This window comes from Neolamprologus multifasciatus, chromosome 19 (genome assembly GCF_963576455.1).
Source record: "Neolamprologus multifasciatus chromosome 19, fNeoMul1.2, whole genome shotgun sequence".
Classification (NCBI taxonomy): domain Eukaryota; kingdom Metazoa; phylum Chordata; class Actinopteri; order Cichliformes; family Cichlidae; genus Neolamprologus; species Neolamprologus multifasciatus.
This window is the reverse complement of record NC_140457.1, coordinates 16,350,453-16,363,549: the sequence shown is the minus strand read 5'-3', so window position 1 is coordinate 16,363,549 and position 13,097 is coordinate 16,350,453. Positions and strand designations below refer to the sequence as shown.

Sequence of the window (13,097 nt, the reverse complement as noted above, 5' to 3'; positions counted from 1 at the left end):
ACAAAGTGGAAAATTATCTGTTATGTGGGACAGGCAGCACTCATCCCCGAGTCTTGTGATGGCTTGCATTATTGTGCAGAAGAAGAGCAGCAGATTGGAAGCTGGAAAACATAACCTACATATTTTTACAATCTTACCAAGTATGCAGTTTCCATACATTACAAATATATATTATATATAGGAAATATTAAAATACTAATCAAGCAAAACATTTAAAAAAATAATGGTTTTGTATAGATTTAAATGATATAGTGGCAGCTGTCTTGCTTCCAGATGTATAAAAACTGTGTATAGCTTATAAGTAACTGATGAAAGCAAAATGCAGCGTTCTCAGTGCATTGAAATGCTGCACTCGGTGTCCAGCTTGTGGCTACAGCCTTTCCTCTTTCTTTAGATGGATGACACCCTGTGGCCATACTTGGTGACTGCATAGCTTTTTTTTAGAGCTGCATCAGACTGAAGCACAGTGAGTGGAACACAGCTGAACTCTTATTTTGATGTTGGAGAGCCTTAATGGAAAACAGAAAGCCTTCGACTATATTGTTAAAGAAATGTCAGTCCTACTTGAAGAACTGACGATGTGTTTATCATTCTGATATTGCAATGAATAACGCTTTAATTGAATGTTTAGTGCTGGATTCTTTAGATGTTGTAATAAAGTTCTATGTGATGAGCTTTTAATGTTCAAAGGAAATTTGCCATGTCTCTGGCCCACGATGGCAGTTAGAGGAATCTGTTTTAAATATTTAGACGTTAGAGCCTGTGCACAATTATTCTCCACTTATACAAGTGTTTTCACTTACGCACCTCTTTGGGCCTTTCCTGGGGACAATTTAGGAATGTAGAAGTGCTCCATAAACATCGGCACACTCTCTGCTCTTGGTTTTGTTGCACCTGTCAAATTCACAATTTCTCCTCGCCTACAAAATCATGAGTAGTTGGGCCTCGTCACATCTTAATGACCTCATTGTTAGCATGTTATACTTAGTTATGCTGCAGTAAGCTTAGGTTTCTGTGGCTTCCCTTCATGCTAAGCCTTTCTTCTTCACTCTTCATATGTTTATACATCACTATTGTTCAATCTCTCCCCCCCCCCCCCCACCCACCCCCCAGTCAGTAGCTGCAGATGGCCGCTCCTCCCTCAGCCTGGTTCTGCTGGAGGTTTCTTCCTGTTAAAAATCAGTTTTTCCTTCCCACTGTCACAAAGTGCTTGCTCTAGGGAGTAGTCTGATTCTTGAGTATTCTAATATTATAGTCTCTTTATTTTATCATATAAATCTCCTTGATGAGTTTTGTTGTAAATGTATGTTATATGAATAAAACTGGATTGAATTGCAGACATTAGATTAGGAAAACTTTATCCGGTTATACGCTGTTTATAGTTTTATACACTGTTTGTAGTTTACAGTCTGAAATGTACACATGGTGGATCAAACAGCAAGTTTGAGAGGTTGTAACTTGGAACAAGCTTCTAGTCACTACAATCACTTCAGCCTGGCACTTTCCTGCTATCTGTTCTGCTTCTATTCTTTAAAATGGTAATAAATGCAAATTGAGACTTACACTATTATATCAAAATTAAGTCAAAATGAACTCGACATGAAACAAGAGAGGCAGGATCTACTACTCTACTACTAACTATTGAGAACAGTAGTGTTTTATCATTCTCATTAACACACAGTTTAAAGTAACTGTAATTTCACCTTAACCTAACCGGGCACATAAACACACAATTTGACTGAAACAATTTGAAACTGTCTTTGTCCTGTTTACTGTCCTTCGCTACAGTCTCCAACATACACTGCACTTGCTATCTTTTCCAACCATGGTTGATAGTATAAAAAATAGCAAACACATGATCGAATCCAAAGATCTAACAGAGAAACAATGTATCATAAAAAAGAACTTATAAAAACATCTTTATTACAATTTGTAGAACATTTTAGGCTTTTACGAGGGGTTGGCCTGCCAGATTTGACATGGCTGTCTGGAATGGTGCCGTAGAGGAGTAATGTATAACTGTACCAGAAGATGGAGACACAGACTGTTATCTGAAACCTTTACAGCCAGTGGAGGCGGGTGGACAGAGCCTTTATTATCACTCTGCTGAGAACCATCGAGACGGCCTTGGGGAAAAATTTATGAAGGAGATCAGAGCAGGAGAGCAGATGTTTGCATGATTTTAGAACAGGTGGTGGTGGTGCACTCGCAGCATGTGTATCAGTTGGACTTTGCACTGTTAAACAGCTGATGCACTGTATGAGCCTTGGGGAGGATCTGATCTTGTCTCCTACTGTCTGTTGTGTGAAGAAAACAGCAGCTAAATCAATAAAATCAGGACCAATGACCAACTAAGGTGGAAATCAAGTCAAATACAAGACTAAAGTCAGCTTTGTGTACAAATATGTGACACTGCAAGCATTTTAGTTAGGCGGACACATTGTGGCTTATTTTATTAAAAGCGATAGACAACCAAACGTTTTCAAAGTACAACAGTGAATTATCTCAGAATAATACAAGTCCTAAATGACTGTAATTGCAACCTCCTGCTAGATAAACCACTTGTACATCATTATGTTTTACTTCTGCATGTCAGAAAATGAAATGTAGATAACCAGCCAATTAGAGAGTTATGATAAACAATAAGGAGGCTGAAGGGGACTTACTGAGAAAGCGACAGAATCTTTAACCTTGAAATCCCAGCAATCCTCATATCAGGAGTTAATGGATTTGATGCTTTACACACAACACTATTCACATCAGTCTGCATATTTCCTCTGTAACAGACGTGTATTTTCCATATTTTGACATATATTAGGTTTTCATGGCAATCACATTTCCTCCATTCAGAGGGGGTGGCCATCTCATGCGTGAAGCAAACTAATAACACTTAAACAGGTGTTGCAGTATCAATTTCAGGGCTCACTGATGCATAATAACAGCGACAGTAAGACGCACTAGTGGAAAATCTTATAAAAGCTCATGGAACACGGGTTTTAGAACGACCAGGGATTAATCATTGATATAAATAGGTGAAAACGAGTTAGCAAAACAAATAATGTCATTATATCAGACTCGACATCTATACTTACCTTTCAAATCAATGTCTGATATGATGCAGTGGGTAGCAGTGTGTTATATGAAAAAGTAAACTACCTTTTTAGACATCTGAAATACATTTATTACATTAAAAACAACATTTTCTGTAGAGTTCATCCCTGCAGGATTTGCACAGCTGTTTGGGTGCCATGTAACATGATCTATAGCCACGTGTTATTTGCACTGAAAACACTCACAATATGTATTTTTGCATTTATAAAGAATCTGGAAATTCACAACATGCTGTATGAAGGAGGTTTGGGCTACGATAAACGATGACGTCTTATTTGCTTATCTTTGAAATGAGAGATTGCAGCTCTGATGGTGCTCATGAAAGTACAAACTAAAAGTCAGCAGCTCAGTCACTTTGTACTGACTATTATGAATTCAAATATATTTTTCATTTTCTTAATTAACCCCTCTTTCTAATTAGATCAACTCATGAGAAATAAGTAAATAGAAAGAGGCCACGCAATGACATATTTTTAACAACATGCTATGTGAGAGAACATGTTTCACATAATTATACATTTTAATGGTAATTTTGGATTAAAAATACATTTACAAACCAGCGTCATGTATATCCATTTGGTCCAGCAGACGTTACATTCAAACATGTACCGGGATATCCCACCAGCTCTCGGTTATACACACTTTAAACACAACTGCACGACAGTCATAGCTTTTTAATCGCTGCTATTTTTACACATTCACATTTGACTTCTTCCAGGGGGAGTGTGGGTGAGGACGAGATGATTTTATCAGATGGAGGTGTAGTGCCTCCCAAAGCTGGTGAGTCTAATCTTCTCTGGCAGGATGATGTTTACCGAGTGTTCCGCCTCTTCCTGGCTTGTGCTGCCAGCTTCTCTCAGCAGGTGCTCCCTTTGCTGCCGGACAAGCTGGCTGTACTTGGCATTCGCCAGCCACGTCTCACAGCGGCCAAAAAACACAATGCCTGTAGTGCCCAAGATGACCAGGCAGGTGAGCAGTGCTAGCAAGCTGAAGCAGACAAGCTGACCATGCGTAACAAGGACACTGGACGAGTGAACCGTCTCCTTCAGGGTGATCTTGAGCAGATCTCTCTCAGGTGGTCTCAGCAATTTGTGGAAGGCATGAGCGGGGAGGGAGTAGTGCTGTGGAGTCAGAGCAAACACTCTGTCCACAGGCTTGGCAGCAATCGGCTTGGATCTGTTTCTTGGTCTGTGCTGCAGGGAGCATGTGGGACCTGTAAACCATTTCTGGCAAATGCACCGGAAGGTTCCATCAGGTTGACCAACACAGGTGCCCTCATTGGCACAGGGCCGCCCGGCGCAGGGAGAGAGGCTGGTGGTGTCATTACAAGTGAAACCAGTGAAGCCGTGTGGACAGACACATGTGAAAGTCAGGCCATGGTTTGTACAGTTGCCACCGTTGAGGCAAGGGTTAGGCTGGCAGCTGTCAATGCCGATCTCACAGAAGTCTCCAGAAAATCCAGGGGGACATAAGCAGGAAGAAAAGGCTGCTGAGCCCTCGGCATTCATACATGTGCCTCCGTTCTGGCAAGGAGAGCTGGAGGACAGGACATAAGAGACATAAAGGAAAACTGAGTGTCCTGTGATTTACATAAATTTAGAGCAGTACAGTGCATGCTTTAGCCTGTGGTTATAAAACAGCAATAAGCAGGGGGAAATTGGTTTAATCATACGTGTCGATTTCAAGGTAGAGATGTTAATGGCAAATTTACAGGAATAATAAAGGAATCAATATTCCTCAACAGGGGAGAAAATTCCTCTAATCTTAAAGCTACAAAAAAATCTCACTGAATTAGCAGAAATATGAGTTTTCACAAAGCTGGAATAAACATTTATTGTACACACATGGTTGTCCTTTCATTTAAGGAAAAAAATAGGCAACTTTAGTTGATTATTAGTGTTACTTTACTGGGCATCAGGCTGTAAGACAATAATATGAAGGTAGTTTTTGTACTAGCCTGTTAACACAGCAAAGCTGGGCATTTGAGTTTAGGGAGATTGACATGCTCGATTTAGCAATCGATGCAAAAATTACACCAGGACAATGCATTTGATGTTACATAAAATGTAAAAGTTCAAGTAAAGTGTAATTAACAGTGAACAAAATTAGTGTTATTGTTAAACACAACAGCAGCTTCCGACAAACATGAAATTCAAAGTAAGGAAAATGCTGTTGTCTGCTGTGTTGCGCTTTATGAGTTAACTACATTTCTAACAATACAGTTCCTTATCAAACATTTCCTTGCTTCCGTCCTACTCTGTCATGCACAATTGCACAACAATTGCCTGACTTCAGTTTGTGCAGGATGAAAATGATAGAGTCGATCACAGCATTTCCAGATATGCACATTTCTGTGGATTTAAGACAAATATGGCAGATAAATACAGACGTAATAAACTAGTAGTCAAGCTAATTACTTTCTAGAGAGTAGGAAAGTTTTATAACTTGTTTTTGAAGAAGTGAGAAATGTATAATACATTACTTTTTTAGAAAGTCATTGTTAGAGTAATGACTCTAAGACTGTGATGAATATGAACTGCTACTAGCGATTATTTATTTATTAATCTGGGGATTACACTCATGATTATTTTCTTGTTCTTCAGGAAAATAAAAGGGCAAAGATGAGGCTGTATTGATAAATACCCAATACACCTTTTGAAACTGCTTATTTTGACCAAGCTCCTGTCTTTTTACAAAAACACACAGTTTATTAGATAATTTAAACAAAAAAGCATCAGACCTTCACAAACAAAAGGCTGAAACTGAGTAACAACTGTAAAATTATTGAATCAATCGAAGTCAAAACTTGTAATTGCTACTGCACGTAATGCTTATTAATACTGTGATATTGATTTCGTTCATTTCTCTCAGCACTAATGGCTTATTTTGTGCAAATTAAAAATCTGTACAAGTATCATGATGACGCCTCAGCGCTGCATCTGCTAATCTTCTCGCAGCCGTATAAGCAGCAGATCTGATCGATGTAACCATGCTTCACAAAGTGCATGATGAGAACTTGGGATAAAAAGTAATCAATATCTGTAGGAGTATTTCATGTAATTACACAAGTCTCTAACACTGTGCCTCAGTGAGTCAAAAGAATAATAGCGCCATACTTTTTTAGAAGCCTCTGGTGCCTCGCAGAGGAGCTGATTAATGAAACCTCGTGCAGGGTTTCTAATTGAGATTAATTTCCCCAGAATACAAGTCAAGGTTCTTTTGTCTCACTGTTGGAACTGGGATTAAATGATTTATTTATTTTTTAACCAGAAACAAAGCCAAAAAAATAATCCTGGATATAGCATTATTAACCACTGAGAGAAGTCCAAGCAATGCACTTAGCTGTATGACATAAGATGTGGAGATGGATTTGCTGCTGAGGGCAGCACAGTGATGCCTCCCAACCTGCGAGGAGCTTATCCAAGGCTGGATTGGATAAGCGATTAAGAAAATGAATGGATGGGTAATTATTTTTGAAAATAAGAGGAGAGCTGACAATTCTCTATCGATGTTATGTAAGCTATGGAATTTTAGGTGTATTTCAAGTCAACAACAAGGCTGCCTGACAGAGGAAAATACATGCTGTGGTTCAGAGTGTGGAGGGCTGTGTCAGACAACCGAATCCCCAGAGAGTCTCTTATATTCATTTGACAGGCAGGAGGAAGATTCCTTCAGGGACCAATTCTGTCTGCAACCCATCTGTGTGCAGGCACGGGATGCAAGGCTGTTTTTGTTGGAGATATTATCTCAGATGTCCAGGCAGGGTTTATGTTTAAAAGCATCACCTACCATTGAACGGATGACCAGATTAATACTCAAATGTTGCTCATAAGCCAGTAAAAGTGGAACATTTTTAGGAATGTGACTCTAACGGCTTAAGTAGTGGTAAAAGCAAATAGATGTGATTAACCTGGGAAACTTATCTCTAAGTTCAAATTTAAGTTCTGTGTTAACATGGCAGGGGTCTTTGCAGCCTATTTTCCAATCAGAAGTTGCTGGGTAGACTAGTATGAATCTTATATATCGATAATATTGGATATTACATTAAAAACGACAAAACTCTGATTTTGAGTCGGTTTACAACAGTTACTATTTTTTGCAGGTAATGAGGCCCCCGACAGACATGAGTAGATGCTCTAAAATTTTCCCGGCGATGCTCTCCCAGGGCTTCGGTACAGCCAGCTGTCATGAAAGCAGTCGCGGATTTCATCATTATGCAAATGATTTGCATAATCACAATGATGTGCATTTTCGTGCACACCTGTTGTTATCCAACTGATTTTGGAGAACCACTGATACCTCTATGATAGAAGCCTGCTTTGTTGCTGTCATCGCTTTGACCCCCGCCTCTTCGCTTTGTATATTGACATTCAACTCCACCTAAATCTAAAAGTCAACTCGCAATCAGCTGGGAGCCACGCGTGAGCTCTGTTGTGCTTGGACTAACACTGAGACAACACACACTCACAGACAGTGAAATAAATCCACTGAAATGAAAGCTCAGACTTAAGAGATTAATGAATCAGATCAGTTGTTTTATTTTAAATTTATGGTGCTGAAGAGTGCACAACAAATCATCAAAATGTAACTGTCCAAATATTTAGGCTTTTGGAACAATCATATCAACGAGTGATGACCCTTGTGCTATGGTAATATGATATTTCTGAACAATCTGCCAAAGGCCTTGAAATTCATCTTTGATACAGATGTTAAGTGCGCATCAGTTGTGTTCTCCAGCTGCCAAAGGACGAGCGGATTACTGGTCACATTCTCAGTGATGGAGTATCTGAAATGTGACAAGCAATTATGGTGTATTTGATCTTGAAAGTTTGACTTTAAAGGATGAAGCCTCTGAACTGGGATGCAGCTTATGATGCTGCCCTGGTACACGCAGTCAGCTACTATAGGGAGGAGCACAATAAACATGCAGCTGCAGGGCTACAAATTTACTGAAATTCTTTCTTTATACAACCGAGCTGTCTTGGATTTGACATGAAGGGGAATTGTTTGCCCAAAGCCATATTTTGTGTTTGTTTTGGCTAAGTGAGCCTCATCATCTTACACATTGCAGTGTTTTACAATTGCTGGTTAAAAGTAAAGTGTGACTCCATCATGCAAAAAAACAACAAAGATCAAATGAGTACAAAGCATGGTTTGAATGTGACACTGGGGTATTTGGCTGCAATTTACTTCATGGCTTACCGTGTTAGTGACCAACACAGTTTAAAGTTAGTGGACAAGGACATTTGATACAAAATATGGGCATAGCATCTAGATCTTAAACTTAAGCCAACACAATATGCATTATCTCTAATCTTCAAGAGGGCCAGTTGCTCTGATTGGAAGAAGTGCTCTGATTGCATATAAGTCAAGGACTGACTTTATTCATGGCCCTGAGTAAATACTTTTCTTATGGATTCATAGTGTTAATCAATATTTTCAAGTGTTATTTAGTCCAGCATAAACTTTAAGTTGTACATTATGTTCCCATTTAAAGTGGAACTGATGATAAATCAGTGCAAGCTTTAGTCTGTGGCTCTCTTTTGATTGGCAAGTCATTTAATGTATGAGTGTACAGTTTGTTCCACCTCTTGCTCATCACATCTGGTTTAAAAAAACAAGCTGGCAATAGCCGAAAGCTAAAGGCAAGGCTTCAAAAAGGTTATGATGATCTATTATATACAGCCAGTGTTTGCAAATAAGCCACTTTTTGTCACGGTTCCTGGGTTTTGGACCAGAGCTTTTAAGTTTGGGGATTTTTAGGTTTCTCTATTTTTCCTTTCTGTTTTCCCAGTCGTGTCCCCGTGTCTCTCTGGTCCCTCAGTGTTTTGTCTCCATTGTTGTCTGGTTTCCCTGTTTGTTCTGTCAAGTTAGTCCTGGTCTCTCTGTTTATCACTTCCTGTTTTATCTTGACAGTCCTTCATCTCATCCGTGTCATGTTTTGCATCCCCCGTCTCGTCAGTTAGATTCTATTCAGCTGTGTTCCTCCAGGTGTTTCCACTCACTGCCTCCCTCATGGTGTGTGACTCGTTGTCTGCCTGTGTAGCCTCAAGTCAGTTTATTCCTGCTTAGCTTAGTTTGTGTTTTTTGTTTCTTTTGGCCCTTTGTCAGCGTTAAAATGAAGCTGTGATTTTGAGTTACGACAATCTGCTGAGTCCTGCATCTAGAGCCACACTCTGTTCACCGCACACCCGTTCCCATGACACTTCTGACAGATATAAAAATACTGGCGGACGGCGGTGCTTCCCCTCAGGCTCCTGCTAGATGCACTTGTGGTACAAATTTGAAAATCCTACGTCACCTCGTTCTAGAGTTGACATGTTCACCTACCCAGCCAGTGTTGTGATAATAATATCCCATCACCCTTTTACAGCCGAGGAGGTAAAAGGTGTGACTGTTATGTTATGTTTACGATTTGTTGCTCTATTGTATAGTATTGTACATTGTATAGTCTGAGGGCTGATATACCTACCTGCACGCATACTAAATGGCAATAGAGCAATTAGGAAAAAATAACCATAAAATATTTGAGGGACCATAGGGGATAAGACTGAAAATAAGTATTCCCCTGCTTATGAACTCAAAAGTTTTTTGTACCCATTTGTAAGACAAAGTCCTCTCCTCCGGTGGCAGTTTTCTCCAGAGAAGCCAGGGGGGCAGACACACAGGTAATGTCCCTCTCCGGTCTCTATGCAAGTGGCATTAATAGCACAAGGCCTGGATGAACACAAGCGAATATCTGTGGTAAAAAGAGAAAGGAAAAAAATTACTAATAAGTATGCTGTTTTTAGATCTGGTGGGTTCTCTCTCTCTCTCCCTGTGTCTCTGTGGCTGATTATTCTTCTCGTCTTTGTTTCCATTCTCACACTACACTCCCCTCCACAGCATCTTGTCACCAAGAACAAAACTGAGAACATAACCAACTGCGTTACACAGGCAAGTGGCTCATATGCTCCAACAGAATAAAAGATGCACTATGCGTGCTGATAAAGAGGTCACACTGAGCTGGAAGCCAGAAAAAAATCTCTCTTCTTCTTCCTTTGTTTCTTTGTTTCTTCCTTTGTTTCTTCCTTTGCTCCAAGTCCTTTTGTGTGATAATGGCCACTATAGATACTATGATTATAATCAAAATCCTTAAACTAAAATAGGGCATCTAATTAAATGTTAATGTGACTTTAACAATAACATTTTCATCGGGGTATTTTCATAAATTAATAATGCATGCGTTATTCAATGGCACAAGTGGAGGGGAAGGTAGTTTATCATGAGGATGCTGGCAGTTTTATTAGGGGTTTCAGCTTCCCTTGTTGGCAGATTTCCATAGTCAGATTATTTATGCTCTGACTATGTTCTTGGGAAAAAATACAGTTAACTATATTATAGAGACCAGCCTGATCTCTCTGGACCCATGTATCTCTAGAACTCTGAGACTCACCCTGACCTCTGGTATATCAGTATTGGGAGCAGATTGAGATAGGAGTGCCTGGGGAGCCTAATGACACTTACCTTGGTCACACAGGCTACCCACCCAGCCCTCCTCACAGATACACTGCCATGCCTTCTCACATGTGCCGTGCAGACAGCCAGGGAAGGGCACACAGTGGTCACAGTTGTCTCCTTGCCACCCTGGTTTGCACCTGAATGAGGTTAAATAAAGGCATTAAATCTAAACTATTAATACACCACCCAATGAGCTTCGCGGTCCTGCTCTTGGTCCGATATTATCTGCACATTTTTACAATTAAAGTGACATCAAATGCTGCGATTTACGATTGCTGTAATTGGTTAATCTTTCTAAATACCCACAGCAACAGGGTACAGTCATTTTGGCTAATGAGTAGATTCAAAAACATGAGGAAACCTTTTAAAGTATCTGTCGGGATAACAATGCTTTTTACTGTTTAAACAAAGAACAAACTTGGCAGCTGACTTACACATAATACAAGCGCCAAAAACAGAGATTCACTTGGCTGGATTGTTATTGTATTTCTCCAAAAGCCATTTGCTTCTCCTGAGGTAAAATAGAATCTACACAGAAATCTGTGGTTGTTCAGTACCTGCACTTCCCTGGCTTCTCACAAAACCCATTTTCTGTGCTGCACCCTGCGCTGCATTCCCAACCTTTGAGAAAGGAAGACATCAGCATGTTGGCATCACAAAATTAAAAAAAACACACGAAAGATTCACAACAATAAAATATTAATCCCTGGTACTTCTATTTCCACGCAGGGAGAAAATGAGTTGGGGTTGTTTCTTTTTTCTTTTTTCATGAACTGACTCAAATCTCTTTGTGTCGCTGTCAGCTGTCTCGGCTGATCGAAATCTAAGATTACCTTTGACGATGCTTGTCACGGAGAAAATTAAGACCACCGCTGTGAGATGCATCGTAATTTCGAGGAAGACCCCTTTTGTCCTGCAAAATACAAAGCAGCTGATATAAAGAGCTCTCGCTTCGTGGAGAAGCGACATCTTCAATCTAGAAAAAGGACACTAGTTAAAAGTTAATTTTTGATAAAAGAAAACCACGTTAAGATTCGTTCACAATTAAGAGGATCCTACACAAAAAGATCTACATAGCGCTGTTAGATTTTTAGTTTTAAAAATATATCTGTACGAGATTTTTTTTAAAATACACTGAGCTTGACTTTAAATATAAATATAAATGCGTATGCATATATTGATTTGGGGGTGATTTACTGTTTTCCTGTTTATTTTTGGAAACTGACGCACCTGAACCGTATGCGTCTTCTCCCAAAGGTATCCATTACGCACGAGCACGCAGAAAATGAGAAAAGACATTCATTTAAACACAATCGTCATCTTTTGTAAAAATAAAAATAAAAAACAAAAACCTCTGACTTAAATGAACTGCCTTACCTATGTCGCCCAGTCGTTCTGCTCCCAAGTGACTTCGACCATATTTCACAGGTTTGCTTTTTTCTGCTTTCTTTCCTTTAATCCAAGCAACGTGCTAATGAAAGTGATACCACAGGTGTACTCGTGGTCTGGCTGCTGAAGGTGGACCTGAAGGTTTTGACGGGACTGCTGCATCGTGCAGCGTCCCAGTGCTGCACGCTCCTCCCACCTTCTGAGGGAGAATGCGTGCACCAATCTGACCCCGTGGGAGAGAAGTGCAATAGTTGTACAGTAGTCACATTAGCTGGCTGACTTTAGTTTGCAAATGTCTAACTTTATGTCAAGCGATGAATGAGGTCTCTACGATTCATTTAAAACAAAGGAAGAAAACAAACAAACCGATGTCTACGGATATCTTGTTTGTTTGTTTTTCACGCGATAATAAATTATTCAAGGGTGATGGAGACAGATGATTCTTGTAGACATGATTCTTCATCTTTATTTTTGGAAATTGGACACATCTGAAATATATACGTCTTCTCTCAAAAGTATCCATTACGCACGAGCCCCACAGACAGGGAGAAAATGATAACAGTTAAGGCTTAGGTACATAACTAGGCCATGTATTTGAAATATTAAAAGTATGGGTATATCTGAAATGTCCAATTTTGGTGTTAATTATTATTTTTATTATAATAGACTGATTTAATATTAATACTCGTGTTAACCACAGATTTATTTTGCTAAATATAATAAAGCATTTATTGCAAGAGCTTTTATACAGAACTCCTTATGACATTTGGGCTGAACTTTACTTTTAGCCAAATAATATGAAGGAACAACACAATGTGAAATTTCTACTGCACAGAAGGGAAAAAAATGTAAGAACAAGAATAAATGTTGTTATTTTCATTTCACCAGGTCTGAAAATCAACCTCACATACAAAGAAAAACACACAATGCAAACGAGATAAAAAGCAAACAATAAGTCACAACGTATTTTGAAAGCAAGCCAGAGGACACTGATGGAAGAATATTGCACTATACCTTATCCAAACGTCAAAAAAAAAGCACTGTTGAAAGAACAGAAGTTCAATGTCATAAATTTTCACGTATCTTAAAGAAATATG

The 13,097-nt window shown here is 39.3% G+C and overlaps 1 protein-coding gene across 5 annotated transcripts; it reads right to left on the bottom strand.

Annotated features, from left to right (window-relative positions):
• Nucleotides 1–3,579: 3,579 nt before the first annotated feature.
• dlk1 (delta like non-canonical Notch ligand 1) lies at nucleotides 3,580–12,206 on the bottom strand. Of its 5 annotated transcripts, none has more exons than XM_085143939.1 (7): nucleotides 11,989–12,206; nucleotides 11,842–11,859; nucleotides 11,445–11,524; nucleotides 11,169–11,232; nucleotides 10,618–10,748; nucleotides 9,709–9,850; nucleotides 3,580–4,647 (listed from the first exon to the last, which is right to left on the bottom strand). In XM_085143939.1, the coding sequence occupies exons 3-7, from the start codon at nucleotides 11,494–11,496 to the stop codon at nucleotides 3,861–3,863; spliced, it is 1,176 nt and encodes a 391-aa protein (XP_085000065.1). In that variant the 5' UTR covers nucleotides 11,497–11,524; nucleotides 11,842–11,859; nucleotides 11,989–12,206; the 3' UTR covers nucleotides 3,580–3,860. The 5 variants fall into 5 exon arrangements, with proteins under 5 accessions (XP_085000065.1, XP_085000064.1, XP_085000063.1 ...); XM_085143938.1 differs by having other exon boundaries at nucleotides 11,842–11,856; XM_085143937.1 differs by having other exon boundaries at nucleotides 11,445–11,859.
• Nucleotides 12,207–13,097: the final 891 nt, after the last annotated feature.

Coding starts and splice junctions, on each gene's coding strand:
- dlk1 (XM_085143937.1), bottom strand. CDS start 11,580: ATGTCGCTTCTCCACGAAGCGAGAGCTCTTTATATCAGCTGCTTTGTA. Junction 11,233..11,444: donor CGTGACAAGCATCGTCAAAG/GTAATCTTAGAT, acceptor CCTTTCTCAAAG/GTTGGGAATGCAGCGCAGGG. Junction 10,749..11,168: donor GAGAAGCCAGGGAAGTGCAG/GTACTGAACAAC, acceptor AACCTCATTCAG/GTGCAAACCAGGGTGGCAAG.